Source organism: Penicillium chermesinum (genome assembly GCF_028974085.1).
Source record: "Penicillium chermesinum strain IBT 19713 chromosome Unknown utg000007l:1.0-2695246.0:1.0-2697696.0, whole genome shotgun sequence".
Lineage (NCBI taxonomy): Eukaryota > Fungi > Ascomycota > Eurotiomycetes > Eurotiales > Aspergillaceae > Penicillium > Penicillium chermesinum.
The window spans coordinates 1,998,276-2,022,254 of NW_026695317.1; the positions used below are offsets into that span (position 1 = coordinate 1,998,276).

Here is a 23,979-nt window from a genome sequence, read left to right on the forward strand (position 1 = left end):
TTTAAATAAGAAAAAACCGCAGAGGCAGCATACACTATTTGAGTTAAGCAGAATCCCCAGGGCCGCGCAGCCACAGCAAAACCGATTCCCGCTGATGCCGATTTGGGAGTCATACGTGGTTGCCGCGCAATCTTTGGTAGGTGGAGTTGGGCATGGGCTATGTATCCATGAAATTCTAGAAGAACTCCAATGCTCCCCTTCCTCTCCTGCCTCTGCCTTCTCTCTTCCTTTTCAATATTTTCAAGCCTTGGCGAGCCAGACTTGGATGATACGCGTACCTTTCCTGTTTCCCCTGTGGTTCCGTGGTACAAGAAACCCATTGTGCTGCCGTGATTGCCCGTGTTCTACCATTTGATTTTAGCGAACCAGAAGGGTCTCACAACAGGTGTCTGTTGCCGAGGACCATGTGCGACCTTCAGGTCTTTGCTCCGAGTCTTTGGGCCGTCAAAGTTAATTCTCATATTCTTCCTGGATTTTCTTGCTAGTTTCACTTTTTGGAATTTCGGGGATCTTGACTGGATCGCGTGATGCATGGGCATGCGGGCTGTTCCAATTGGCCGGGCCGTCGCTAAATGCTGGGATCACGATAGGTTATTTTTAGACCCTCTGCAACCTTGCCAATCCTGCAACATAAGTTATCTCGAGTATAGAAACTCCGAGGCTCTACGAAATACTGCGTGAACCCCTAGGCGTCGGAAATCTCCGTCTCCTTCTTTGGTGGAGACAAGATCCTGCGTAAATTTTCAAGTATTTCCACGATACACCCAATGACTATTGATATCTTGCAGAACCAGATTGTTTTATGATGATACTAACTTTGACTCCATCCAATCAAAGTCCTCCTGCAACCAGGTAATACGGACATGTGCTCTGACACCTCCACTGTGGCATGCAATTGAAAGGTGGAAGTGTTCGTGAGCGGGAACCCCACCGTTGATCTACGGGGATTAGAATCCACCCAGCCACAAACGATCTGCTCTTGATTCGACAAATATAAACTCTCTCCTCCACTCAATGAGGATTCAATGGCAGTGCCTCAGATTACAGCAGGACAGAAGTAGTAGGCATAGAAGGGCACAGCCGAGACTTGGGAAGGCTTGAATATTCGATGAACTTGGCCGCCTATGCGCCAAAGAATTACCTCTGTGGAGCTTTTGATAAGACTACTACGTTCTCTATGCTGTCAACAGTCACCGATAGAGATCTGGAGACTATTAGTAACGGCCGAAGTGGGCTCGTTCGTGACAACCTGAATTTTACCCCAGCCGTCATTGGCCCACCCTCGTGTAAATACTACATCAATTGCATCAAAGCAAACAGGTATACTCTTGCGGGAGTGCCATCTAATATCGGGGTCTAGTCATGGCCAGCTCTCAAATATAAATTATTAAGCTTGGTCAAAAAATGAACTTGTATGTATGGGATTTTCGAATTCGAATGACTGCACACATGCCTTACTATATATTTAGCCAACCACGCCAGACATTCACACCAGCACTTCGCGAAATTTGAGTATTCCCCCCTCTGGCTATTCGATCATAAGCACACTACCTAATTATCTGCGTGACTAGTCTTCTCGGCATCGGTGCTAATTCGTACTACTTGGCTTGCTGTCGACTCCCAGCAGGGAAACTTTCGATACACACAGAAATTCAGTTTTGCTCGATAGACTGTAATAGCTCTTCAAAAAGGCACTTTGCCATGATCGTACGGAGAGGAAATGATTTCGAATGGCGCACGGAAAGGGTTTCCGAACCTGGTGTGATTTCCTTGCATCTGGTGTTATCTCGAGTCGGTTGCCATGTAGATAAGGATCAGATGGGTCTGGAAGTCCAAGGATAGTAGACGGGATCCTGGCTCGGGAAATCATGAGCACGACCCGTGTCCCACCTACGAGTGCCAGTCGACGCCTTCCAAAGGGCCTACGAAACTACGAAAGACCTTTAATTCCTTGTCGTCGCAATGGGGATATATTTTTGATCCAAACTCTAAACATGCTATGGTGGAGTAGCCAAAGCAAAGCCAATGCCATCACCAAACAGCGCACGCAAGAAACAATCAGAGTTGACCGGTCTGTTGAAGATAGGGTGAAATTTGGTGTGTATAAGCGTTTCAGAGACACGGTGGGAGGCAAGCGGCACGCCGACCAGACATATCGAGCGGCCAGGGGAATAAACACAAGGAAGAATCACTGAGACCTCATGGTCCCTGACCCCAGCTCGGGGGAGCTGAAATCGACACAGCATTGAACGTGTAAAAAGTTATTTTTTTGATTCGTTGGGCTTGTTAATATGGCCCTGCCTTCTCCCACGAATAAAACGTTATAAAACCGCCAACTCCATCACCTCTGCTCAACATTCGGCTTCCATCGACTTTTTCCTTGCCTGACCGACTGTCTGCGAAATATGGAATTCGCCCACTAGATACAGGGGTGCCGTTTAGATGTTGGAGGGGTAGAGCATGACACGGACGGTGGCACCGAAAGACTTGGGAGGGAGGTTGTGGCGGAACTTAGCACGGACAACACCGGAGTTACCTAGAGGATCATGTTAGTAACTTGAAGTCTTCTGCGATTCCGACTGATACAGGGCCTCTTACCATGAGGACGGGTGACCTTGCCCCAGATGACACGGATGTTGGAGCCGCGGACCTCGCGCTTGGCACGGTAGACAAATGCCACCTTCTTGCCAAGGTAGAACTGTGCCGCCTCGGGGTTCTCAACACCGTCGATCTTGACCAGGCTGGTGTTGGGGTTGGTGTTGTGCTTAGAGCGCTGGTAGCTCAAATGGCGGCCCCTATGAACAATAAAATTAATCCTCTGTTCTCATCATGGTGTCGCACAGTGGATTTTAGATGAATCCTCCACCAAGATCTTCCTCTTCGACCGAGTCGGGGGTAGGACCTGGTCGAACCGGATTTTCCACATGTCCAAACTCGAATTGTTCAAAAACCAAGGATGCGAAGGCGAGTGTGTACGGTGGTAACTTACTTAACATAGACTAGAGAGGAGAATTCAGTTAGCATGATTTTGTTCTCGAACGACATTGTTCCTTCAACCGGTCCCGATGCGCCTGGGTCATCCGCAGATCACCAGGTACACGATTTCGGCGTCAAGGGGATGGGTAAAACGTACGGCGGTGTCCTTCCTGAGACATGGCGAACAGATCTTCTCCTGACGGCAAGGAAAACAGGTCAAAAGAAAAGGTCGCGGTGGTCGGCGTTGGTCGATAGTCGAGATGCTAGGCGTGGAAATCAAATTGCGGGTTGTGCTGGGCCAGCGAGACTAATCCCGATCGGGATCAAGGTTAGTCAGACTAAGCGAGGAAGCCCTGACGGCGAAGGTGCGGCCTAGGGCAAGTCGGTCCCGTGACAGATGCCCTATAGCTTAGTCATACATCATTGGTCATCCGACTAACTGGCCTGTTCCTGCCTGAAAATGCCGGCAACAAGTATCCCGGCTCTCCACCGCCTTGAAGACGGAACATCTAGCCGGCCCACAGTCCTCCGACAGTCCTACGGGATGACCAAGTCGGGCTAGCAGTCGAGCATGACGACACTGGCCGAGATTTGATCTTCCACGGTTATGGCGGTTTTTTTCTCTGCTCCGGTAAACACTGGCAATCTCTTTTCAATCGCAGTACGGAAAAAACACTGGATTCCTTATCAGTATTCTAGGTTATCCGGCATAGTTTAGACCAGACCGAGACTTGATTTGGAAGCTGAAAACACCCATGTTGTACTGCGTAGTAGGCCCCCACCGTGAGGTTGTTGGGCTTCCTGTAAGTATGTTCGGGGCAATCGTCAGCTGGCTCTCCTTTGTGTGAGTCGACCTTTATACGACGGCGGGGTACAGTACTACCCTGTATTTGACTCCTTACGAACTAGAAACCGGTCACCAACTCCAGTAACCTAGGCGCAGCCTACTCCAATTCAAGATCCATCGGGAGTATAAGACGCTTTCACCTCCTTCATGGGACTACCTTTTGGCAGATCAGAAGCGCAATGCGTGCATGGATCTGTATCTGCAAACTCAAACTTGGGCTGCCGCATCCGGCTGGGATAGATCGCCCCCGGAGTTAAGTAGAATCCGCCCTGGTATGACAAACCGTGCCGATCTCGAGCTGCTCCACGCTCCACGATTTCGGTCACCGGGCGTCTCTTATCACAAGGAACGGAGCCCTTCGTAAGTATTACCTTGAATATTACCAGAGAATATTACAAAGTCCACATGGCTAGCTAAATAATAGAGGGAGAGAGATACTCGTAGTCCACCACGGTTCCCGAATGGAAGGCTTCGTTAGCATTAAGCTTATGGATTTGTAATACACTGCAATCCTTCACTTTTCGGGCGGGCCCAGCTTAAGCTGTACGATGGACGGTAAAGCCTCAGTTATTTACTGACGGAGCTCACCCGGACGTCAGTTGTCCGTAAATGGGTATGTATCGTGGAAAGGCTCTTGCCTTTAGTTTGCAGTAGAGCAAGTCGAGATCCACTTTCAGAATTCAGGCTATTTCGAGAAAGAAAGGTAAAAAAAGCCATTATAAAATTATGACTTCATAATGGCTGATACGCGTATATACACTCGTAACCTTCGTAACTAGTAGCTATCAAGTATAGTAAGCAACAGGTAAGCAGCTCGCCCTGGATTCTTTGGACGGGGGCTACAAGCTGTGTTCTGCTGCTATTGGGGCCATCGAACGTGGGGGTGACTCGGTCTCATGCTGTAGTTCCTTTGAGCTGTACGAGAAGCCCCCAAGTTAGCCCGCCGGGTCACGGATACCAGCAGAGCAGTCAAAAGGCCAATTGTCTATATCTAGATTGCAGAGCTATGACGGGTAGCCGCAGGGCGGTCGCCGGAGATTCCGCACATGCTAGTTAACGAGGGGAGGTCCACGTACTTCGGATTGGACTCGAATGGAAAAATGCCGGCGGACAAAAAGTAAAGCGGGAGGAGGAGGCTTTAATAGTAGTAGAAGAGGGCCAGAATAGATCGGCGAGGCCCTCAAGGGATCGGTAATCTGCTACGGTGTAGGTAAAGTCGTTGAAATCATCGAAACCAACTTGATACTTGCAGTAAAATACCAAAGCCCAAAAAAAGGCCCCACCACCAAGCTGTTGGAAAGAATGCCGCTTAAAGTACCTGGGTGCGCCGGAACCTGCTGGATCTCAACATCCTCCTCCTTTTACATTCTCTCTCTTTCATCCCCCCTTGGTTATCGCATAGATACCCCTTGGAAAGATGGCTAGCATTATCTCACAGTCGGATGAGAGGCAGAACGCCGGGTACGTTTTCTGACATCATTTGCCCCCCTCCCTTCACCTGGACTTCCCCTCCAGACATCGGCACCTGTCAAATCTCCCTCCCTGCTCCTCCAAAGTCGATCAAAGTCGAAGCGTTATCTAGAGATTCGGGCTCAAGTTTCTCGGGCGCTTTTGATCTTTGCGCTTCCAAATTGGACGTCTCCTGCTAGCCATTGTCCTTATCCGGCGCTCCCCCGCTTAAGACCCCGCCCATCGGCCTGCTATCGGCCTCCCTGCAAAACTTTGCCTTCTTCATCTCGCGTGCAGTCAGACTAACAATGGCTTTCAACCCCAGTACAATTGAGCTCAAGGATGACACCCTCATCGTTGTGCTCGGTGCCTCCGGTGATCTCGCCAAGAAGAAGACTGTTCGTGTGCCCAGGCCCCCATATAGAAGTGACCAAAGCTAACATTTCTCTCAGTTCCCTGCTCTGTTTGGCCTCGTATGTCATGACAATCCTCGATAACGCAACCCTTGCCTCTGGTAACCCGTTCTGACATTATGATAGTTCCGCAACAAGTTCCTCCCTAAGGATATTAAGATTGTCGGATATGCGCGGACAAAGATGGACCACGAGGAATACTTGAAGCGCGTGCGCTCGTACATCAAGGTTCCGACCAAGGAGATCGAGGAGCAATTAGACCAATTCTGCAAGCTTTGCACCTACGTCTCCGGACAATACGACCAGGACGACTCGTTCATCAACCTCAATAAGCACCTCGAGGAGGTCGAGAAGAACCGCCAAGGAAAGGAGCAGAACCGCGTGTTCTACATGGCCCTGCCCCCCAGTGTTTTCATCACTGTCTCAGAGCAATTGAAGCGCAACTGCTACCCCAAGAACGGTCTTGCTCGGATCATTGTGAGCTTCGTTCCCTTTCCCGCTTCTTCTCAGGCGCTAATCCCCGCCCCAGGTCGAGAAACCCTTCGGCAAAGACCTTCAGAGCTCGCGCGACCTCCAAAAGGCTTTGGAGCCCAACTGGAAAGAGGAGGAGATCTTCCGTATCGACCACTACCTGGGTAAAGAGATGGTTAAGAACATTCTCATCCTCCGTTTTGGAAATGAGTTCTTCAATGCTACCTGGAACCGCCACCACATCGATAATGTTCAGGTAGGCTCTCATCGGTTATATGGTAGAGTTGAACGAAATCTCACATTTATTTAGATCACATTCAAGGAGCCTTTCGGCACTGAGGGCCGTGGAGGCTACTTCGACGAATTTGGCATCATCCGTGATGTCATGCAGAACCGTATGTCCTACCTAAGCACCTGGTTAGATTGATTGCTAACTTCTTCAGACCTTCTGCAGGTACTGACTTTGCTCGCCATGGAGCGCCCCATCTCCTTCTCCGCCGAGGATATCCGTGACGAAAAGGTCCGTGTTCTGCGCGCCATGGATGCTATTGAACCCAAGAACGTCATTATTGGCCAATACGGCCGCTCCCTGGATGGCAGCAAACCCGGGTATCTCGAGGACGACACCGTGCCTAAGGATTCTCGATGCCCTACCTTCTGTGCCCTTGTTGCCTACATTAAGAACGAGCGCTGGGACGGGGTGCCCTTCATCCTGAAGGCTGGCAAAGGTGCGTGGCGCGATCAATGCTGTTTTGACCCCCGCTAATACTGCATAGCCCTTAACGAACAGAAGACCGAGGTCCGCATTCAATTCAAGGACGTCACATCCGGTATCTTCAAGGATATTCCCCGTAACGAGCTTGTCATCCGTGTCCAGCCCAACGAGTCCGTTTACATCAAGATGAACTCCAAGCTGCCCGGTCTATCCATGCAGACCGTGGTGACCGAGCTGGACTTGACTTATCGCCGCCGCTTCTCCGACCTCAAAATCCCCGAGGCGTACGAGTCTCTCATTCTGGACGCCTTCAAGGGTGACCACTCCAACTTCGTCCGTGACGACGAGCTGGATGCCAGCTGGCGCATGTTCACCCCTCTTCTGCACTACCTGGATGACAACAAGGAGATCATCCCCATGGAATACCCATACGGTATGGACCCTCTGATCATCACTCAAGATAGGCCCCCCTGCTAATCTTCATAGGCTCCCGCGGCCCTGCTGTTCTGGATGACTTCACTGCTTCTTACGGCTACAAGTTCAGCGATGCTGCTGGTTACCAGTGGCCCGTGACCAGCATGGCCCCTAACCGCCTGTAAGGGGATAACTTTAATCTAGTGCTGTTTATGACGATATGGGATGCGAAATAAAACGAACAAAATCGTTCATTTTTCTCTATGTTACTTCACTTCTGTTAGCCGGTCGGCCAGCCTGGCGGAAGTCGCGTCACTGGTTCGGCCTCGTCGTCGATTCTTAGAATTGGAGGTTGGGCAATGAAAGACGTTACGCAATATTCCGGCTGGGGTCATATGGAGTTTCTGTAGAGGCGCTGTAGTCCTTGTACTGCTTTTGTAGCAGGCAGCCTCGCAATGGGAGCAGATGTCCCTAGTATCAAGCCCACCTGTTCTATAAATGGCACACGGACTCAGACATGGACTCAGATGCTTCACGCTCCGCGCTCTCCCCCTTCGAGTCCCAATTGCGCTGCTAACAAGAAGGCACGGCTGCGATTCCTCCGATTCGGGAATCCTAGTCTAACAAGCCTAAAGAATTTGTAACTAACTATGAAACCCGGATGCCGGATCGACATACCTTGACGTGTCAGGGGCGGGTCTTATCGCCGTGACCCGCAGCCCGCATGGACCAGGTCGTTTTCCTCTTTGTCTCCGTATTTCTCTCCCCAGAATATCCAGATCGCCCTCACCTTTCGACGCCCATTGCGGCAGGCTTGTCTCGCCTTTGAATAAGCGCCACTAATTCGCTTTTTCTGTCCGCCGCCGCGGCGCCCTGCTCCTGCCTGGAAAATATATCCACCCTTCCTCCCGCGTCGCTCTCCAAGCCTGTAAACCCAGGCCACCATTCGTGGTCTCGTGCTCCTCCTGCCCTGCACATACAGCACCCAATCCCGGCCTAGATCCTAAATCCATTCTGTCAATTCCGGCATCGAAACGCGGCGCATCTCCGCCGGGATCCTCGCTCGCTGCAGCAACGCCCCTTCCCACAAAACCGCGTTTGTTACCTAGAACCCTCCGGACACCCCAGGCCTCAGTTCCCTCGCGTTCGCAGACCCGGGGGCCTCCTCGATACCTCCGTTCGGAGCCATTCCGTCCTATACGCTAGCTCGAGCCGTGACACGGAAGAGTCCACGCGCATGCCAGCGCGCGCATAGCAGACATGCCGCAGGCTGCCAGATGGGCCGGGACCCCTTCTATCAGGGGCCGGTCAGAAGCGACGCGCATGGCTCTATTGACATTTAGTCTGGTTGGATTGCAGTGCGTATATTCCTGATTCTTTGCGAGGTTGTGCCGGCGAAGATTTGTTTATTTTTCCCTGTCGTGTTCAATTTTTTTTTTCTCCGCCGGGCGGACCTATAGGTTCAATTCTCGACTGACAGATTTTGGTGGATTTTTAGGTTTACCTGGGGTATAGAAATGACTTGTAAGTGTGCAAACCTATGGGGAGTTTGTTTTTTTTTTTTTACACTTTTTTACTTTTTTTGGTTTTTGTCCCTGCCCAGGCTCTCGTGATAAGTTTGGCAGATGGCTGACCATGCTCCTGGCGTGATCTAGATTGTACACCGTACCTTCTCCAGCTCGGGTTGACAAAATCGAAGACGTCGCTGGTGTGGATTGCTGGACCGATCTCTGGCCTGATTGTCCAGCCTTTGATTGGTGTTATTGCGGATCGATCGCGCTCCAGATATGGGCGGCGGAGGCCGTTCATGGTTATTGGGTCTTTTGTTGTGGCATTGTCGCTCCTCCTTCTGGGTTGGACGACGGAGATTGTTACATGTTTCATCTCAGATCCGGAGAAGGTATGGCGGTGATTTTCCCCAGGACCCAAAGGTGAAGGAGGCTGACAAGTTTGCAGGCTAAAAATGTCACGATTGCTTTGGCTGTTCTAAGTATATACGCTGTGGATTTCTCGATAAACGTTGGTGAGTGGGACTGACTGACTCGGGCTGGATGGCGCTTACTGTGACTAGTGCAAGCGTGTTCTCGCAGTTTAATTGTGGATACATTGCCGATCCCTTCGCAACAAGAGGGATCTGCTTGGGGTATGTCTGATCTCGGGGTTTACTCTCTGGCCATATCTGACAATCAATAGCTGGGCGGATGTGTGCCATTGGTCAACTTATTAGTTATGTGGTCGGCGCCATTGACATGGTGAGCATTTTCGGAAGCTTCTTTGGTGATACACAGTTCAAGCAGATGACGGTCTTCGCTGCCCTCTCTTTAATCGGCACGGTGGCCGTCACCTCTTACTCTGTGAAAGAACGTGTTCTGATTTCAGCGAGGTTTGTCATTTAATTCGCTAATCAGACTGGACTCATGTACTAATACTGCATCGCAGAGGCTCCGAGGGCCAGGCTGGTGCTATTCAAGTGATACAGCAGCTCTTCAAGACAACGCTTGAGCTCCCACCCCGAATTCAGGCTATCTGCTGGGCTCAGTTTTGGGCATGGATTGGTATCGTTCTTGTATCTTTCAATTCACATTTACCTGCTGACTCGAATAGGATGGTTCCCGTTCCTTTTCTACAGTACCACATGGGTTGGCGAAACATACTTCCGCTATGAGGTACCCAAGGATGATTTAGCCAAGGCGACCGATATGCTCGGCGAGGTTGGCCGTGTTGGAAGTCTCTCGCTCACCGTGTTCTCATCCATCACATTCCTCAGCTCCGTCCTGCTTCCATTCTGTATACTGTCGCCTGACTCCAAGCGATCTCGATTCACACCTCGGCCTTCTGTCCGCGTGGCAGCCGTCCTCAAAGCTATGAAAGCTTTCAGACCAGATCTTCAAACAGCTTGGATGATCTCACATGTCGTGTTTGCCGCTACCATGATCTTTGCGCCCCTCGCACACTCTCGCGCATTCGCAACTTTGCTGGTCGCTGTCTGTGGTATTCCCTATGCAATCAGTGGCTGGGCACCGTTCGCTTTTATGGGGAGGAAATCAACAGGCTGACAATGAACGGTGCCACAGCGCCTGGCATCGCAGCCTCGTCCACCAGATCTGGTGTTACCATGATCACATCCGCCAGCCTGCGCGCCAACGCAGCCGCAGACACGGAGCTGGAGGTCCTCCGACTGAACCACCGAGACGAAGACAGCGACATGGATGAAGAAGAACAAGACTCCAGCATCCCATCAACAGGCGAGTTGGCGGGAATCTACCTTGGTGTGCTGAATGTATACACTACCCTGCCACAATTTGTTGGTACACTTCTCAGCTGGATCGTATTTACCATTCTCGAACCGGCTGCAAAGCCCAGCAAGGATGGCGAAGGTCCGGATACGCAGTGGATGAACCTTGACAAGGAGAGGCCGAATGCTATTGCGATCTGCCTCTTCATCGGCGCAATCAGTGCCCTCGTTGCAGCGGAAGCGACGAGGCGATTACGCTATGTTTTATGAGTCGCAGCTGATGGAACGCGCTTGTTTGCTAGCCGGAGATTTCGGTGTTGATAAATCTCCTTTATACCCCCTGACTACCATGCTTCTACCGGCCTGTCTGTACAGTTGACTGGGCCTGGTGGTCCATCGTGGACAGCTGCATATAATCATTGTAACGATCTAGTAATTGTAATGAGCATGAAAATATTCTCAGTGTTGATTGCGTATTTCCCCAGCATTGGCAATGATGTTGGGTGCTTTCATCTCACCCTTCTCAATTCAAACCCACCGTATCCCTGGTGCTGTTTAGTTGCTTTCCTCGCATGCCCTTTCCTACAACCTCTGGATTCTTTCTTTCTACCCAGTAAAATACAGGTCTACATTCGCACAGGAGTATAGGTGCCAAAATCCCAATCCTAGTCGAGACTAACGCTAGCACACTGTTCACCTATGATCAAGAGCATCTCATACAGCGCTAACAGAGAAATCCACCGTAGCACTAGCTGAACACCGCATATACGTGTCCACGATATACAACTGCTTACCCTGAAATCATCATATTCGCTATCCTGAATAAGCACACACCAACATTCAAAGCTATTTACCCCGCGCTTCATCCGTCTAGAGATAAAGTCCTTACATAGCCTCCTGCTGCTTCGCACCCTCTGCAGCAGCCAAATAAGGCACGCGATCCTTAACGTAAAGCTCTAAATCAATCTTGCCACCGAGCTTCGCCGCCCCATTGTCAAGCCCACCAGCCTTGATGACAGTGGAATCAGGCATAATCTCCAGCTCGGTGTACAGGCTGGAGCCACACCCGGAGCAAAAAAAGTGTTTGTTGATCTTTCCACTATTTCCGGTGACATCGTAGGTGCTCGGGGTACCTGGGCGATTACTCAGATCTGCTTTGTGGACTCTGGCCGAGGGAACATACCCTTGGTCACCTTGAAGCTGGAGCGGGGGACGAGCGCATTGGACGTGAAGGCACCGCCGGTCCACTTCAATATGTAAGTTCACGAGAGGAAACTATCAGCGGGCACGGCCAATTACCTTCTGGCAGTCAGTGCAATGGCAAAGGGCGGAGGTATATTGGTCCACTGGGAAGTGTCAGTGGGCATCAAGGGTGGAGAAGTGTCGAAATATAGACTCACCGTCTGCGGAGTATTGGATACTGCCGCACAAGCAGCTGCCGGTGATAGTCATGTTGTGCTATAGATTGGATGTGTACCTTGGGGGAATCGGGAATGTGGGAGACACCACCCAACGTTTCTTATAGAGACCGCTGTTTGATCTGCCGCTTTTCAAAGCCCGAGGATATTCGGCAATTTACCCCGCAATTGATCGCACAGACTGGGTTTTAACTAGATTTCTTGAAGCTTAGGGCTTAGCCACTGGTGTGCCCATTGGGTTCTTGGGAGACTAAGGGGTGGGGGCTTCATCGGTGCTGCGAGAATGCATTACTTGATTGAGCGAGCACCCGGAAAGGACGGGGGTTAAATCATCATGCAGTGCTAGTGCCCTTGGTAGCGGATTGGTGCGGCCTTATGCTGCGATTCTGGGTGCTTTCTATCACGTTGACTGCTTGGAGTGTTCTGTATGCTGGGAGTGGGTTGTGCATGGGCATGGACCAATTCTTCGTGAGATTGTTAACTTGAATGATAGCCAGTCTCTATCGAGGCAATGGGAATTGAAGGGAAGCGACAGGGGGTCTGAAACCTAGTCCGACCCTACTTGGTCCCACTTGGACGACAAAGACAAGTTGCCTCTTGAGATATTCACTGCATTGCTCGAAGTCAGCCGTCTCGATTGGAGGTTTACTCTGTAACGCACTCAGTTGACATAATATCTTGGCATTGATACACAAGCCGGTATGTACATGTCCGCAGGTAGCATGAACGCCGTATCCTCCAAGCCAACAGACAAGAGAGTAATTAAAGATAGAACAAGAAGATCATCGACAGGAGGAAAATTCATAAACAACCCAGCCGATAATGACGAGTAGAGATCAGGTCCAGTACTCGGTGAATAGTCAACCTTATCACAAGAACACAAAGAAAAAAGAGGATCGAAGGGAAATGGGAAATGAATAAAAGAAAAGGAAATGGGAATCCAAGTAACAAGATCAGAGCCGGGGTATAGAGAAGAGCATAAATCCTTGACTCAAACCAAATAAAAGATAAATTGAGAGATGAGGGAGATCGCACGGCGAGATATCAATCAAGTCGGAAAAGGCTTTTCAGGGCGTTTCAGGATACATATGCTAGGATTTGGGCTTTTTATTCGCCGTATCCGCCCTTGCCCATTGTCTGGACTCTTCCGTTTCTTGTCTTGTTCGTCTTCCCGCGAGAAGCTAGGCCCGCTTTGTACTGCGGGTGTGGGGAAGGTCAATGGACTGGGCAACAAGTTGGAGTCAGGGCCCGAGCGGCCGAAACCCCATTCAGGGAAAAAGCTGGATGGCGATGGTAATAGGGCATCTGATACGAAACGGCTTGGCAGTGCAGATATCGGCGTCTCTATGTTATTCGAGTTGTTGCCGTTATTAGCTGACGCTCCGTTATTGCCATACGCATTGCCTGATTGAGTCGCAGGAGGTGGTGGGCGAGCGAAAGGATTGGGCGGACCTTGTGCCCCAGCGCTAAGTATTGCCCCAGCCGATGGTGATGGAGGCGGTAGCACCACGCTAGTAGGTGGATTTTCGTTATTCCCTTTAGCAGGAGTGCTAGTTCTGTTACCTGCCGAGTCGCGATCTGACGACTCAGCAGTGGCACTGCCCCGGTCCGAATTCTCACTAGGAATTTGGACTTTCAATTGCGGACGCTTGGAATTGAGTGCGCCACTATTCGTGCGCTGGGGTGGCTTCAGGTCTGGCGTAGATGAGATCGATTGAGTACGAGTAGGTTCCGGTGGTGCGCTAATATTTGACGGCCTGGAATCTTCTGGTGGTTCGACTTTCGTCGGAGGCCCGCGTGGAGCCTCATACACCGGGGCCGGTCCTCCAAAGTGCCGTGCAAGTACAGAGCCTCGGTCATCGATCGGAGTGAAAATACTGTGGGATTTCGATGTCTTCGGCTGCGGCGGTGATTGACTAGGATCGGGTCTCATGCCAGCATTCATATGGTCGGAGTTCTCGACAGGGACAGAGCGATCGTGGTGTGGTGGCTCGTGAGCAAAGGCAGGTGGCATGGACCCTCTGTTCTGTTCAGCGATGTATGTCTGTTGAACCTGCGGGACGGGCGGAGGCCCTTGAGCCATTGCCAACTGTTGTGGCCCCCCCGGCATGTGGATGTTGTAAATGTGAGAAATGCTGCGGTTGGTGAGACATCTGCGGGGGCAGACCATGTGGATGATGAACCGACTGAGGAGGAGTGCCCTGCGGTCCCGGGTGGCCGTACTGATGGGGAAATTGACCCGGCCGGGCTTGATTCATTGGACCGTGAACGTTGGGATTGTACATCGAGGGATTAGACATATAGGCGAAACCATTCTGAGGGGGGGGAGTAGCATGCTGCTGAGGCCCCAGGTTGGAGACTCGACGGACGTGATTCCTGAGATGATGGACGGGAGAGGTTCTGAGATTGGGGTGTACCGTGTCGCGTTATAGGGAGACCGTTCGGGATCGGGGGAGACGCAGAAGGAGCATGATTGATGTGCTGGAAACCAGGTTGTTGTAGATGAGGCGGAACTGCGCTCTGGGTTTGAACAGCTTGGATATCCTCGGGGGCTGGGGTCATATCATCTTCGTCATCGTCGTCGTCGCGCTTGCCGGAGAAGTCATCCGGGCCTTTATGCTCGTGCGGGCCACCGAACTGTACAAAAATCATTAGCACTGTCTTGGAAAAACAACAACCTGGAGCACAGCATACATATTGATACCGACCAAGGGCATCGTGCATATCACATGAAGAATATTCATATAATTTCTTGTTTTGGCCGAAGATGATAACCGCGACATCGACCGAACAGAGGACAGCCAGCTCATGCGCCTTCTTGAAAAGACCGCCCCTTTCTCTTCAAGAACGTGCTGGACAGAGGTTGATTAGACTACGAGTAAAGCAGAATTTCTCCGGTAGCACTTACACCGAGCGATTGCGATCATCTTTGATAGCCTTAATCTCGATCTTCCTGCGGCCCATCTTGAATTACGAGCGCACGATTTGCGCGATATGGGAAAACAAGAAGGAATCGCGCCGGGATGCCGTGTGTTTTAGCAGTTCAGGCGATTCCGGACAAAGGACTAGAATACTACCTAGGCTGGGTGGATGGGGACGTGCGACCGAAGTGGTACGTGTGGTTTCGAGTCGCGCGATCGATCACCCAAGTCTCAGAAACAATGTTGGCTTCGACAGCCCCAGGAGAACCCACGCGACCAGGGTTCGTGGTCCAGGTGGACGGGGAGTTGGGAGTTGGAGAAAGGGCTCAAAGGGGAGCCACAGACGCGTGCCCGTGGAGAACCGATGAGGGGATTTGATAATGTTGGTGATGCAGTAAGTAAGAGTTCTAAAGATAGAATCACTCGAGGTTTAAAAAAAAGGGAGGGGATCAAGTAAGCCCCGTGGGATCCTCAGGTGTCAAGCACGCTAATTTTAGACCGCATCGGTAATCTTACTTCAGCCAATCACAGCGAGCCATAGTGCGATTCACCTGCATCACAGTGGATACCAGAGCCAGCCAGCTCTGATTGGCTCGCATTTCCCCTGTACGAGGCGCCTAATCCAGGATACCGCTAACACGGTTTCAATGCTCGCTTCGGATCACTTTCAATCTTCACAGAGCGTCCATGGATGCGATGTCTTCGGAATGGCCGACTTGACAAAGCCCCTTGAGGCAAAGTCTGTCATGCTCTGACAAAGGACTTGGGGATTTATCTCCCGTCCTTTGATAGCAAAATGCTGCAATCGACACGTCAACCGCATATATTGGGCCATTGATTCTGGCATTGCTTTAGAAACAATCAACTTCCCTTCGCTGATAGGACATGGCAAGAGCCTGACTGGAAAGAAAGTTGAATTCCAAGCCCGTTCAATTTTGAAAAGTAATAAAGCTCGGCGAGATCTCGGCGAACATAGCATAGTATGCTGCCATTATGCCGATAGGGGGATCAGATGAAATGGACCTGGAAGGACCCATCGCGATAAGATAACATGCGCATACTCCACGTGGTCACCCAAGCGCAAAAAAACATTTTCTGTTTATGATCGTAGTTTCTCACAAATTGAATAGATTCGTAGTGCCCAGAAGCAGGTAACATGTTCCACGACCGAGGCTCTGACTGTACGATGGGCAGATAGGGCTCGGAGGATCGGGCGCCCTTTGAACAGCATGGGCTGTCCTTCCCGTTTCTGTTGTCTGATCTTGAGCAACCCCACATACGCTTCGAGTTTCAGGATGTTGGAGGCTGATTCCAAGCCCTCTAGGACCCATGTACAACCAAGTATGTGTTATCAAGCTGGGCCTAAGTAAAACAAATCACCATGCTGGGCCCCCTGTACATCCCATCTCCCAGCAAGAGCTGGTAGAGCGGCGTCTCGTCTCCTTCTAACGGCTCTTAAAAACGCCCGGGCCCCACCCGAGGGGTTCTATGAACAATTACATCGTCATGATCGTAAGTCGGCCTATGTCAGACCCAGAATCACTGCCACTATCCGGCTTTCGTCGCGTACCCAAAACTACCTGACCACGTCAACAAATAGGATGTTGGGTGCCGTCGGGTCAGGTTCGCGACAATCCTGAAACCAAGTTATCCCATTCTGTTTCAACTTCCAGAACGAAAGACCCCTGGATTCGCTCTGCGCAGGAGCAAGCTTAGGAGTTTTGCGCGAATGACATCCTTCGATGGAGTATACAACATACAGAAGATGAAGATATTCCACTAAATAAACCACCCCATTCATGTGATTGGCTCCCCACACACAGCTGACCTGTCACACTCCCGTAGAGCAAGTACATTACTCTATCTCCGTACATCCTTCGTGATCTGTAAGCGCAAGTACCCAAGAGCTCCGACTACGTAGATATGCCCAACAGGGGATCATCATAGGCAGATAGTCCAACCGGCTTCAGCCTGGTTCCGCTAAGTATCAATTGTGCCTTCATTTATATGGGGCTTCTAGGATACCGGGAACCTTGGATTGCCCAAACTCAATGATCCCATGGCCAAATGATGATCAACATCGCGATAATCCACTCGGAAGCCAACTGTGCACACACCACCCTGGTCCACCACCGCCTAGATTAGCTCTCCCGTGCGATTGGTACCTATTGATGTTTCAAAGAGTTGCCTGGTTTAATTCCGAGCTGCTAAACGACCTTTTGAGAGCTCTGGGGCTAGCCAGAGCGGTAGGTTCCAGCTTTAAGTTCTTTGTGTGGGCGGTAGAGGCCATTCCTAGGCTAGTGTGGTCTCCCGCGCCAGGACATTTTTTTTTACTAGTTACCCCTGAAGCCTTTCTTCCCTTTCTTTTGTGGTCCTGCGTTTGTCTCGTGCTTTCTAACTTGCTACGTTCCTTTCCTTCCGGTTCTTAGAATCTTCACCCCACGCGCTCCCTCACTCCTTTTCTCCGTGGCACTCTGGACCAGGGGGGACCCCTTCGTTTACACCCTGAGCCTTTTCTCCGGGGCGGCAGGACTTCCCCGGGCCTCTGGCCTTGTTCCTTCGCTTCTCTTCGCTTTCTCTCCGATCTCTGATTCCTTGTTAGTCAAGTTCGCACCCAAGCTCGGTTCATTTCGCAAACCATCCCACTAACGTCATTTGTTGACCAAGACCCCTCGAAATCTTTCCCCAGACTTTATCCCCGAACCACGTTGAGACGCGCGCGCGCGTCGAACACCACTCAGCCAATTAGCGTGGTCGCGTGAATCCTCCGACGATGTCGTTCTTCTCTCGAGTCTTTCGGGGCAAAGACTCCAGCGCCGCCAAAAAGCAGGCCGCACCCGCCGTGACCAGCGAGCCTGGCCCCGCGAAGCCCAAGTGGACCGACGCCTGGCAGCGTACTGAGGTTGCTCCCGAGGAAGTGCAGGACCTCATCCGGGGTTGTTCGCACGAATTGAAGGCTCGAGGTAGGTACATTCCTATGTCAACCATGTGGTGGCACGGCTACCCACACGCATTTTTTCCGAGTGCTGATCATTCGCCCCTCTAGCGCTCGACACTCCCTTCTTACTCCTTCCTTTCCGGCCTAGCTCCGATCCGAGTGCTGCGCGTACTTTCATTCGAAACTACTTTACCCAGTCATTTGAACAAGGGGCTCCTGTGAGCGGCGATGGGTTGACACAAGGAGTTGCGGCTCAACGAGCCTATGGTATGGAAAACATCGAGAATGGGTGGTGAATGTAACTGTTGTAAGCTTACAAAGTCGCAGGTTCTTTGCAGTGTCTTGAAGTGGTGTTGGAGCCGATTGCCCGGCGGTGTGGTCACTTGGGAAGCTTATGAATTGTTCAAGGTTGGAGAACAAGGTACGAACTGGAATGTGGAGATGAAGCACGGCCTGTGCTGAGACCAAACTTAGATTCAGATTTGGCGCGCGATGCTTTCTCGACATTTATACCCATCAGTGTCGACTCGGATGCTCGCACCAAAATTATCTTTGACTTTTTCGATCTTCTCGCCGCTATTGCTGCCCATGGAAAATCTAACGGTCTCGGTGGGCGCAAACTGTCCCGTTACGCTGGATGGTGGGCGTTCGAGCACAATGACACGGGGAATGGCTTTGAAGCTTCCTACAAAAACTGGGCTGCGTAGGTCTGCACCGCTGATTTGAGACACGCTCATGCTAACAATACCAGCGCGGCCGATGCCACAAGCCATCTTTTCTTTGCTTATTTACGTTCACTTACTCCTGATGTGTCGCGTGGGGTCAGTGGTATTTCCAGTCTACCAATCTCCCTCAAGTCTCTCGTCCAGGCCACCGAGTATCCACCGGAAACCCCGACCCTCCTACAGGTCACAACTACTAAAGTTGTCATGATTGTTGATACGGTCTCTCCTACCCCCTTTGCCCTGCTGCGCCGGGCCAAGAACTTTGAATACCGCGACGACCACTGGCACCTCCAAGAATTTGCCAACTACGAAGACCCGATCAAGGCACTAACCGACGAGTGCGTGCGTGTGTTGAGGTGCATATCCTCAACGAATGAAAATAGTGTATCAAGCTCGAAACAATCGACCAGCTTAGGCGATGCCTCTTGGTCTCGCTTCGAGGACATTGGCTTTGGAGGAGCAATTGAATCAGAGCCAGAAGAGGAGAAGATCCCAGTTACACCCAAGCCCGAGTCTATCCTTAGCCACCCTCGGTCGCAGGGTGGAGATTTGGGCCGGCCCACAACTCCATCCTGGGCCGACTTTATGTCGTCTGGTTTCTCCGATGAGAATAGCCTGAAAACCCCAGTTGTCGGACCACTTTTGCTCCCTCCTGACAAGGTCCTGCCTCCTATTGCTGCTGCCCGAGGCCAGAGCTCTCAATCCCACAAGCGATCCTTAGATGATGAATCTGCCCTCGAACCAGCTGAGCTTGCTAGTATCAACACCCTGGACTTGGATGATTCTTTCTGGTGGGTCTGGATCACCAGTCTGTCTGGTGACGAGCCCTCTGCTCGTAAGGCCGTCTTTGGCCGTTGCGCTCTGTTAGAGACTGTTATACGAGATACTAAATGGCTGGTTCTTGAAGAGCAGGTCAAGGGGGCAGCTCCCGAGCCCGAAGCGGGTGCACAACTTGTTGAGAAGAAGCGCTTCTTCAGCTTTGGTAGCCGCAAGGGAGGAAGCAAGCTTGGCCGCAGCAAGTCTTCAGCCAAAAGGGTGAACAATATCGAGGATTCTTACAAGCGTGCCAATAACCAGGCCCCACAAAGCAAGACGAGCATTGGCCCCGATCAACATAAACGCATCCAAGCCGCTGCCGCCGCTCTGCAGAAGAAGCACCGGGAGCAAGAGGATGAGGCTAATGCCGCTGCAGCTGGCCCCCGTGACGCAAACTACAACTCCAAGACCAACTCCGTGATGACTCTTCAACCAGGCATCGTTAATGAAGCCTCTTCTGCCATGAAGTGGGCTAAGGCTTACGACAAGGATGCTTTCCGTGCCGCGTACCTCAGTGATAACCGCGCTGGAACTGGCGCACAAGGCGAAGAAATTGCTGCGCAGAAACCTTCTACCCCTGCCGCTCCTCTTCCACCAAGCACTCACAATAAGGCAACGCCTGCTCCTCAAAAGGATGCCGCTGCGACAGCAACCCCTCTTCCACCATCTCCCGAGCCCCCAAAGAAGGATTTGAAAGAACCCCTTCCGGTGTCAAAAATGGAGGACAAGAAGGAGGCGCAGAAGGAAGAGAAGATAGAGCAAAAGGCCGAGGAGAAGGTCGAAGAGAAGCAAGCGCCCAAGGAGAAGGAGCTCAAAGCAGTTGAGCAATCCGGCGAAGCTGAGCCCAAGCCTGCGGAAGAGTCAACCAAGAAGCCGCAGAAGAAGATCCGCACTACAGGCGGCTTGAAGCACATGTTCACCACGAGCAAGAAGAAGACCGAGGCGCCCCCTATGAAGAGCACAGGCGCCAGTGAGGCATCTGTCGCCGCGGCTCGCGCCGCTTTGGAAGCTAAGGCCAAGGCCGCCCAGGAGCCGGCCGCTCAGGAGCCAGCTTCCTCTCCCAAGAGTGCCTTGAAGAAGAAGCCTCTCCCTGAGACGCCCGCCACCCCAGAGGCTCCTGCTTCCGCGAAGCCTACGGAGCCTGCGGCTCCTAAAGAGCTCAAGCAGCCCGCTCAAGAGCAAACGCCAGCTCAGATCGTGGGAAGCGGGAGTCCCCCTCAAACCAGACACGCTGTTGAGCAGGATGCTCTCTCCCGCGTCGGCACCAATGAACGTGATGCTGCCGACCAGGAATTTTCCAAATTCGACCAGGGTCCCTTAGTCGAGCAGCCTGCGTTCGTCCCCGAAGATGAAACCCCCGTGTCTTCTCTGCCGGCCGTTGAGGATGAGGTCCCAAAGACCCCAACGAACGGTCATGCAGAGAAGGCCGAGGCCACGCCCGAGTCCCAGCCCACGCCTGCCTCTGCGGACCGATGGGCGCAGATCCGCGAGAACGCCGCTAAGCGTACTGCTGCCGCTCAGGAGGAGCAGCCGAAGGAGGAGGATGAGCCCCGGGTCAGCCAGTCAGACCGCACCGAGGATGACGGCGACACCAGCGGCGAGGAGAGTGAGTCGTCTATCGCCCAATACACTCGAAAGAAACCCTAGCTAATCTGCTACAGCCATTGAGTCCCGTGTCGCCCGCATCAAGGCCCGCGTTGCTGAACTCACCGGTAACATGGAGGCTGCGCGGTAAACGCCCCAATACACACAGCTCCTTTTCATTTGTGTCATTTTCCTTTCCCATTCGCCCCTATATACCAGCCTCCGCCAACCACAGCGTGGTGCGGGCCAGGCTCCCCTTCCTTTTGCTCGTCGATAATCTACCTCCTTTCCGCCGACCGCGCATTCCTCGGTCTTGCTTTTCGAGCGTCGCCGACCCACGAAATTGCTCTATGACTGATGGACCTTGGTTGTGATTTGTTATATTGTTTATTTTCAGCCGTGTCTTCACGCCCAGTCTGTGGCTGGATCAGATATCCGCTTTTAGTTTTTACTATTTTCTCCCCGGACCATCTATCGTGTTTTTTTTGAGGCATTTGCCTATTTGTGTGTCCTTGCTCTATTCCCCTTTTTGCTCCTGAATATGAATCGCTAGTTCTCGATGGTACACCATGCCCTGTAGTAGCAAGCGGGTTGATGTAGTAACCTCACTGCTACAGTAAACATACTAAATATTCTAGTACCCAGCTTTCGAACATTCGGGTTTACTTATCAGTATCAGGATATTGATGTTTCCATAAAACCAAGTTAATATTCAGAAGTCATAAGCCTCATTACTAACTATTCAGCCTAGGCCAGGAAGAATACGCCTAGATCCCCAAAGCCTCAAGAATCGCCTTCGCAACTCCCGAACCGGAATTAGGGTTCTGACCAGTAATCAAGGGACCGCCAATGCCATTAGTCTTGGAGACGACCACCTTCTCAGCCCAGGGCTCAGCAGCCTTCACATAGCCACCGTCCGACACACGCTGAAGCTCAGTCTCAAGCTCGAAGGGCACCTTGGAGAGCAGGCCAACCTGCTCCTCTTCCACGTTGGAAAAGCCGGTCACGCTGGCGCCGGCAATCAAGGGCTTGCCATCGGGGGTGGTCGCCTTCAGGAAGACGGTGGGACCGTGGCAGACAGCTGAGACGGGCTTCTTGGCAGCAGCGAAGGCCTGGATGAGAGAGAGGGAGGTGGCGTTGTCGGTCAAGTCGAAAAGGGCTATATCATGTTAGCTTGAGTTTGATTATTTGATGTGTAGATCGGAGGGGAACTTACGGCCGTGGCCACCGACGTAGAAGATGGCGTCGAAGTCGCCGGCGTTAACGTCGGAGAGCTTGACAGTGTTCTCCCACAGAGATTTCTGCTCAGCGAGGAACTTTTGGGACACGGGATCCGACTTGAACATCTCTACTGAGCCTTGGTCGAGGGGAGCGGCACCGCCCTTGGGCGACGCAATGGTGAGCTCGGTCTTGCTGTGCAGGACTTCCCAGGGATGGGCAAACTCGGGCTGAGACAGTGTTAGCTAGTGTTCGCGCATGATGCTTTGTGGTTTGATTTGTCGTGCGAAAATAGATAGCAAGGGCTCTTATCCGCTATACCAAACCATAGAGCAATAGCTCGAGGATCAGGTGGCAAAAGCACATACCAAGTACCAGCCGGTCTTCCCAACGCCGGGGAATTCATCGGCAGAGGTGAGAACGATGAGGACCTTGGGGGCCATTGTGATGATTCGTAGTGGTCTTGATGGTAATGTATAAAGTACCTTGTAGAAATTGAGGTCAGACAGGGAGAGGTTGGCTCTTTAAATAATAATTGGGTATTCAAAAAGCTCCATCAGTAAATCGTCATAGTCCTACCCAAAACGGCCAATCACGGCTTGTGATCCTGCAGCTCCCGGCCTGTCAGCCAATGAGCGAGCTGCGTCGATCGCGGGGCATTCTCTACACTTCATCTTCCTTCGCCAACTCCGAAACTCCGCTGTTTGCAGAATCCCGGGCTTGCAACCTTGGTGACTCTGTGGACCCTGACAAATCATAAAATACAATCTCGCTGATATCTTAGAAATCATCACTAAGATAGAGAAGCCCAAGCCGCTGTTGAATGATCGTGACAACCTCGGCCCATTCCCGCATTGCGCCGACCCCGACATCGCCGCAGGCTAGCGCTTTCTATAGAAGCGAATCAGTATACGATCCTGTGTATGCGAATTGATATTGAATGCATTTCCTGCTTGAAAAGATCATCAGAAGGAAGAGAACATACCCCAACCGGCCTAAAGACCTCGAACCAATCCCACCCTTCCAGTACCGCAATCTGTGACTCCGTGACGGGATGCAGCCACATCGCCGTATTCATAGCTGGAAACACGAGAATGCGCTTCTTGTCCTGCGGGCCTTGGCCATCAACTAATCCCGAGGCATCCCAGGCACGAATAATACTCATAAGCAGCGAATCGGAGAACCCGCTCGAGATTTTTGCTAGACTGTTTGCGCTCAGTGGTGCGATGACAAGTATATCGGCCCATTTCCGCAGATTGATATGTAGAATACCCGCGCCCCGCACCCATGACGGATCCCACTCGTCGCTATCACGATAGACGCCATCCACAGAAGGTAGCGCGGCGATTGAGTCTCAGGGTAGGTTGTTCGGCTGATTGGCCGCGTAGAAACTTGGCGGCGGAGTCGCTGAGCACGATACGGATAGAAAGAGATTCGTGGTTTAGAGCTGTTACTATTTGGGGGAGCTTTATTGTTGCTACAGAGCCCGTGCTGTTCGAGATTGTGGTGTTAACCGTGAGTCCTTTCACGTTGGCGACGTATTTCGCCTTCCCGTGGAGGGACATGTGGGGATTACCATGCGAGCAATAGATGGGTCTTTCCGTCTTTCATGGCCGCGGCGACAGCATCCGCGGGTGCTGTTGGGCTGGTTCCCGCCATAACGAAAGCCTGAGACCCTCTGTGAGGGGTATTGGAGCACGCTTGGTGTTGTTAACAAGGTGTGTGGAGCCGCGGAAGTAGAATACGGTGATGGAAACGGCGGGCCGGAGCAACTTTATTTCCGCTGATACCTCCCGGGTACACATCAATAGAAACAGCCCTGGCTACTTTTATTTTCCT

The 23,979-nt window shown here is 51.7% G+C and overlaps 8 protein-coding genes across 8 annotated transcripts; 3 read left to right on the forward strand and 5 right to left on the reverse strand.

The window, feature by feature from the left end:
• Positions 1-2,438: 2,438 nt before the first annotated feature.
• N7468_009486 (60S ribosomal protein eL33) lies at positions 2,439-3,045 on the reverse strand (the record flags this gene model as incomplete). Its single annotated transcript, XM_058478782.1, has 3 exons — positions 2,439-2,536; positions 2,599-2,795; positions 2,990-3,045. 3 exons carry the CDS (start codon positions 3,043-3,045, stop codon positions 2,439-2,441), a joined length of 351 nt encoding a protein of 116 aa, XP_058327112.1.
• Positions 3,046-5,580: 2,535 nt separating this feature from the next.
• On the forward strand, positions 5,581-7,470 carry N7468_009487 (glucose-6-phosphate dehydrogenase; the record flags this gene model as incomplete). Its single annotated transcript, XM_058478783.1, has 8 exons — positions 5,581-5,670; positions 5,725-5,745; positions 5,812-6,162; positions 6,215-6,412; positions 6,467-6,551; positions 6,600-6,884; positions 6,933-7,304; positions 7,358-7,470. The coding sequence occupies 8 exons, from the start codon at positions 5,581-5,583 to the stop codon at positions 7,468-7,470; spliced, it is 1,515 nt and encodes a 504-aa protein (XP_058327113.1).
• A 1,332-nt stretch (positions 7,471-8,802) lies between these two features.
• Positions 8,803-10,790, forward strand: N7468_009488 (putative sucrose transporter; the record flags this gene model as incomplete). Its single annotated transcript, XM_058478784.1, has 8 exons — positions 8,803-8,809; positions 8,941-9,185; positions 9,242-9,308; positions 9,357-9,428; positions 9,479-9,668; positions 9,725-9,840; positions 9,890-10,294; positions 10,360-10,790. The coding sequence occupies 8 exons, from the start codon at positions 8,803-8,805 to the stop codon at positions 10,788-10,790; spliced, it is 1,533 nt and encodes a 510-aa protein (XP_058327114.1).
• A 615-nt stretch (positions 10,791-11,405) lies between these two features.
• On the reverse strand, positions 11,406-11,972 carry N7468_009489 (GFA family protein; the record flags this gene model as incomplete). The annotated part of the gene is made up of 4 exons (XM_058478785.1): positions 11,406-11,653; positions 11,704-11,767; positions 11,820-11,866; positions 11,921-11,972. 4 exons carry the CDS (start codon positions 11,970-11,972, stop codon positions 11,406-11,408), a joined length of 411 nt encoding a protein of 136 aa, XP_058327115.1.
• A 1,014-nt stretch (positions 11,973-12,986) lies between these two features.
• rlmA (SRF-type transcription factor RlmA) lies at positions 12,987-14,902 on the reverse strand (the record flags this gene model as incomplete). Its single annotated transcript, XM_058478786.1, has 5 exons — positions 12,987-14,073; positions 14,126-14,297; positions 14,356-14,575; positions 14,633-14,771; positions 14,847-14,902. The coding sequence occupies 5 exons, from the start codon at positions 14,900-14,902 to the stop codon at positions 12,987-12,989; spliced, it is 1,674 nt and encodes a 557-aa protein (XP_058327116.1).
• A 2,730-nt stretch (positions 14,903-17,632) lies between these two features.
• On the forward strand, positions 17,633-21,073 carry N7468_009491 (DUF1708 domain-containing protein; the record flags this gene model as incomplete). The annotated part of the gene is made up of 6 exons (XM_058478787.1): positions 17,633-17,822; positions 17,906-18,089; positions 18,136-18,218; positions 18,272-18,500; positions 18,549-20,944; positions 21,000-21,073. The coding sequence occupies 6 exons, from the start codon at positions 17,633-17,635 to the stop codon at positions 21,071-21,073; spliced, it is 3,156 nt and encodes a 1,051-aa protein (XP_058327117.1).
• A 616-nt stretch (positions 21,074-21,689) lies between these two features.
• N7468_009492 (ThiJ/PfpI family protein) lies at positions 21,690-22,583 on the reverse strand (the record flags this gene model as incomplete). The annotated part of the gene is made up of 3 exons (XM_058478788.1): positions 21,690-22,081; positions 22,139-22,370; positions 22,509-22,583. The coding sequence occupies 3 exons, from the start codon at positions 22,581-22,583 to the stop codon at positions 21,690-21,692; spliced, it is 699 nt and encodes a 232-aa protein (XP_058327118.1).
• A 337-nt stretch (positions 22,584-22,920) lies between these two features.
• N7468_009493 (putative flavoprotein) lies at positions 22,921-23,705 on the reverse strand (the record flags this gene model as incomplete). Its single annotated transcript, XM_058478789.1, has 3 exons — positions 22,921-23,031; positions 23,126-23,447; positions 23,533-23,705. The coding sequence occupies 3 exons, from the start codon at positions 23,703-23,705 to the stop codon at positions 22,921-22,923; spliced, it is 606 nt and encodes a 201-aa protein (XP_058327119.1).
• Between the last annotated feature and the right edge of the window lie 274 nt (positions 23,706-23,979).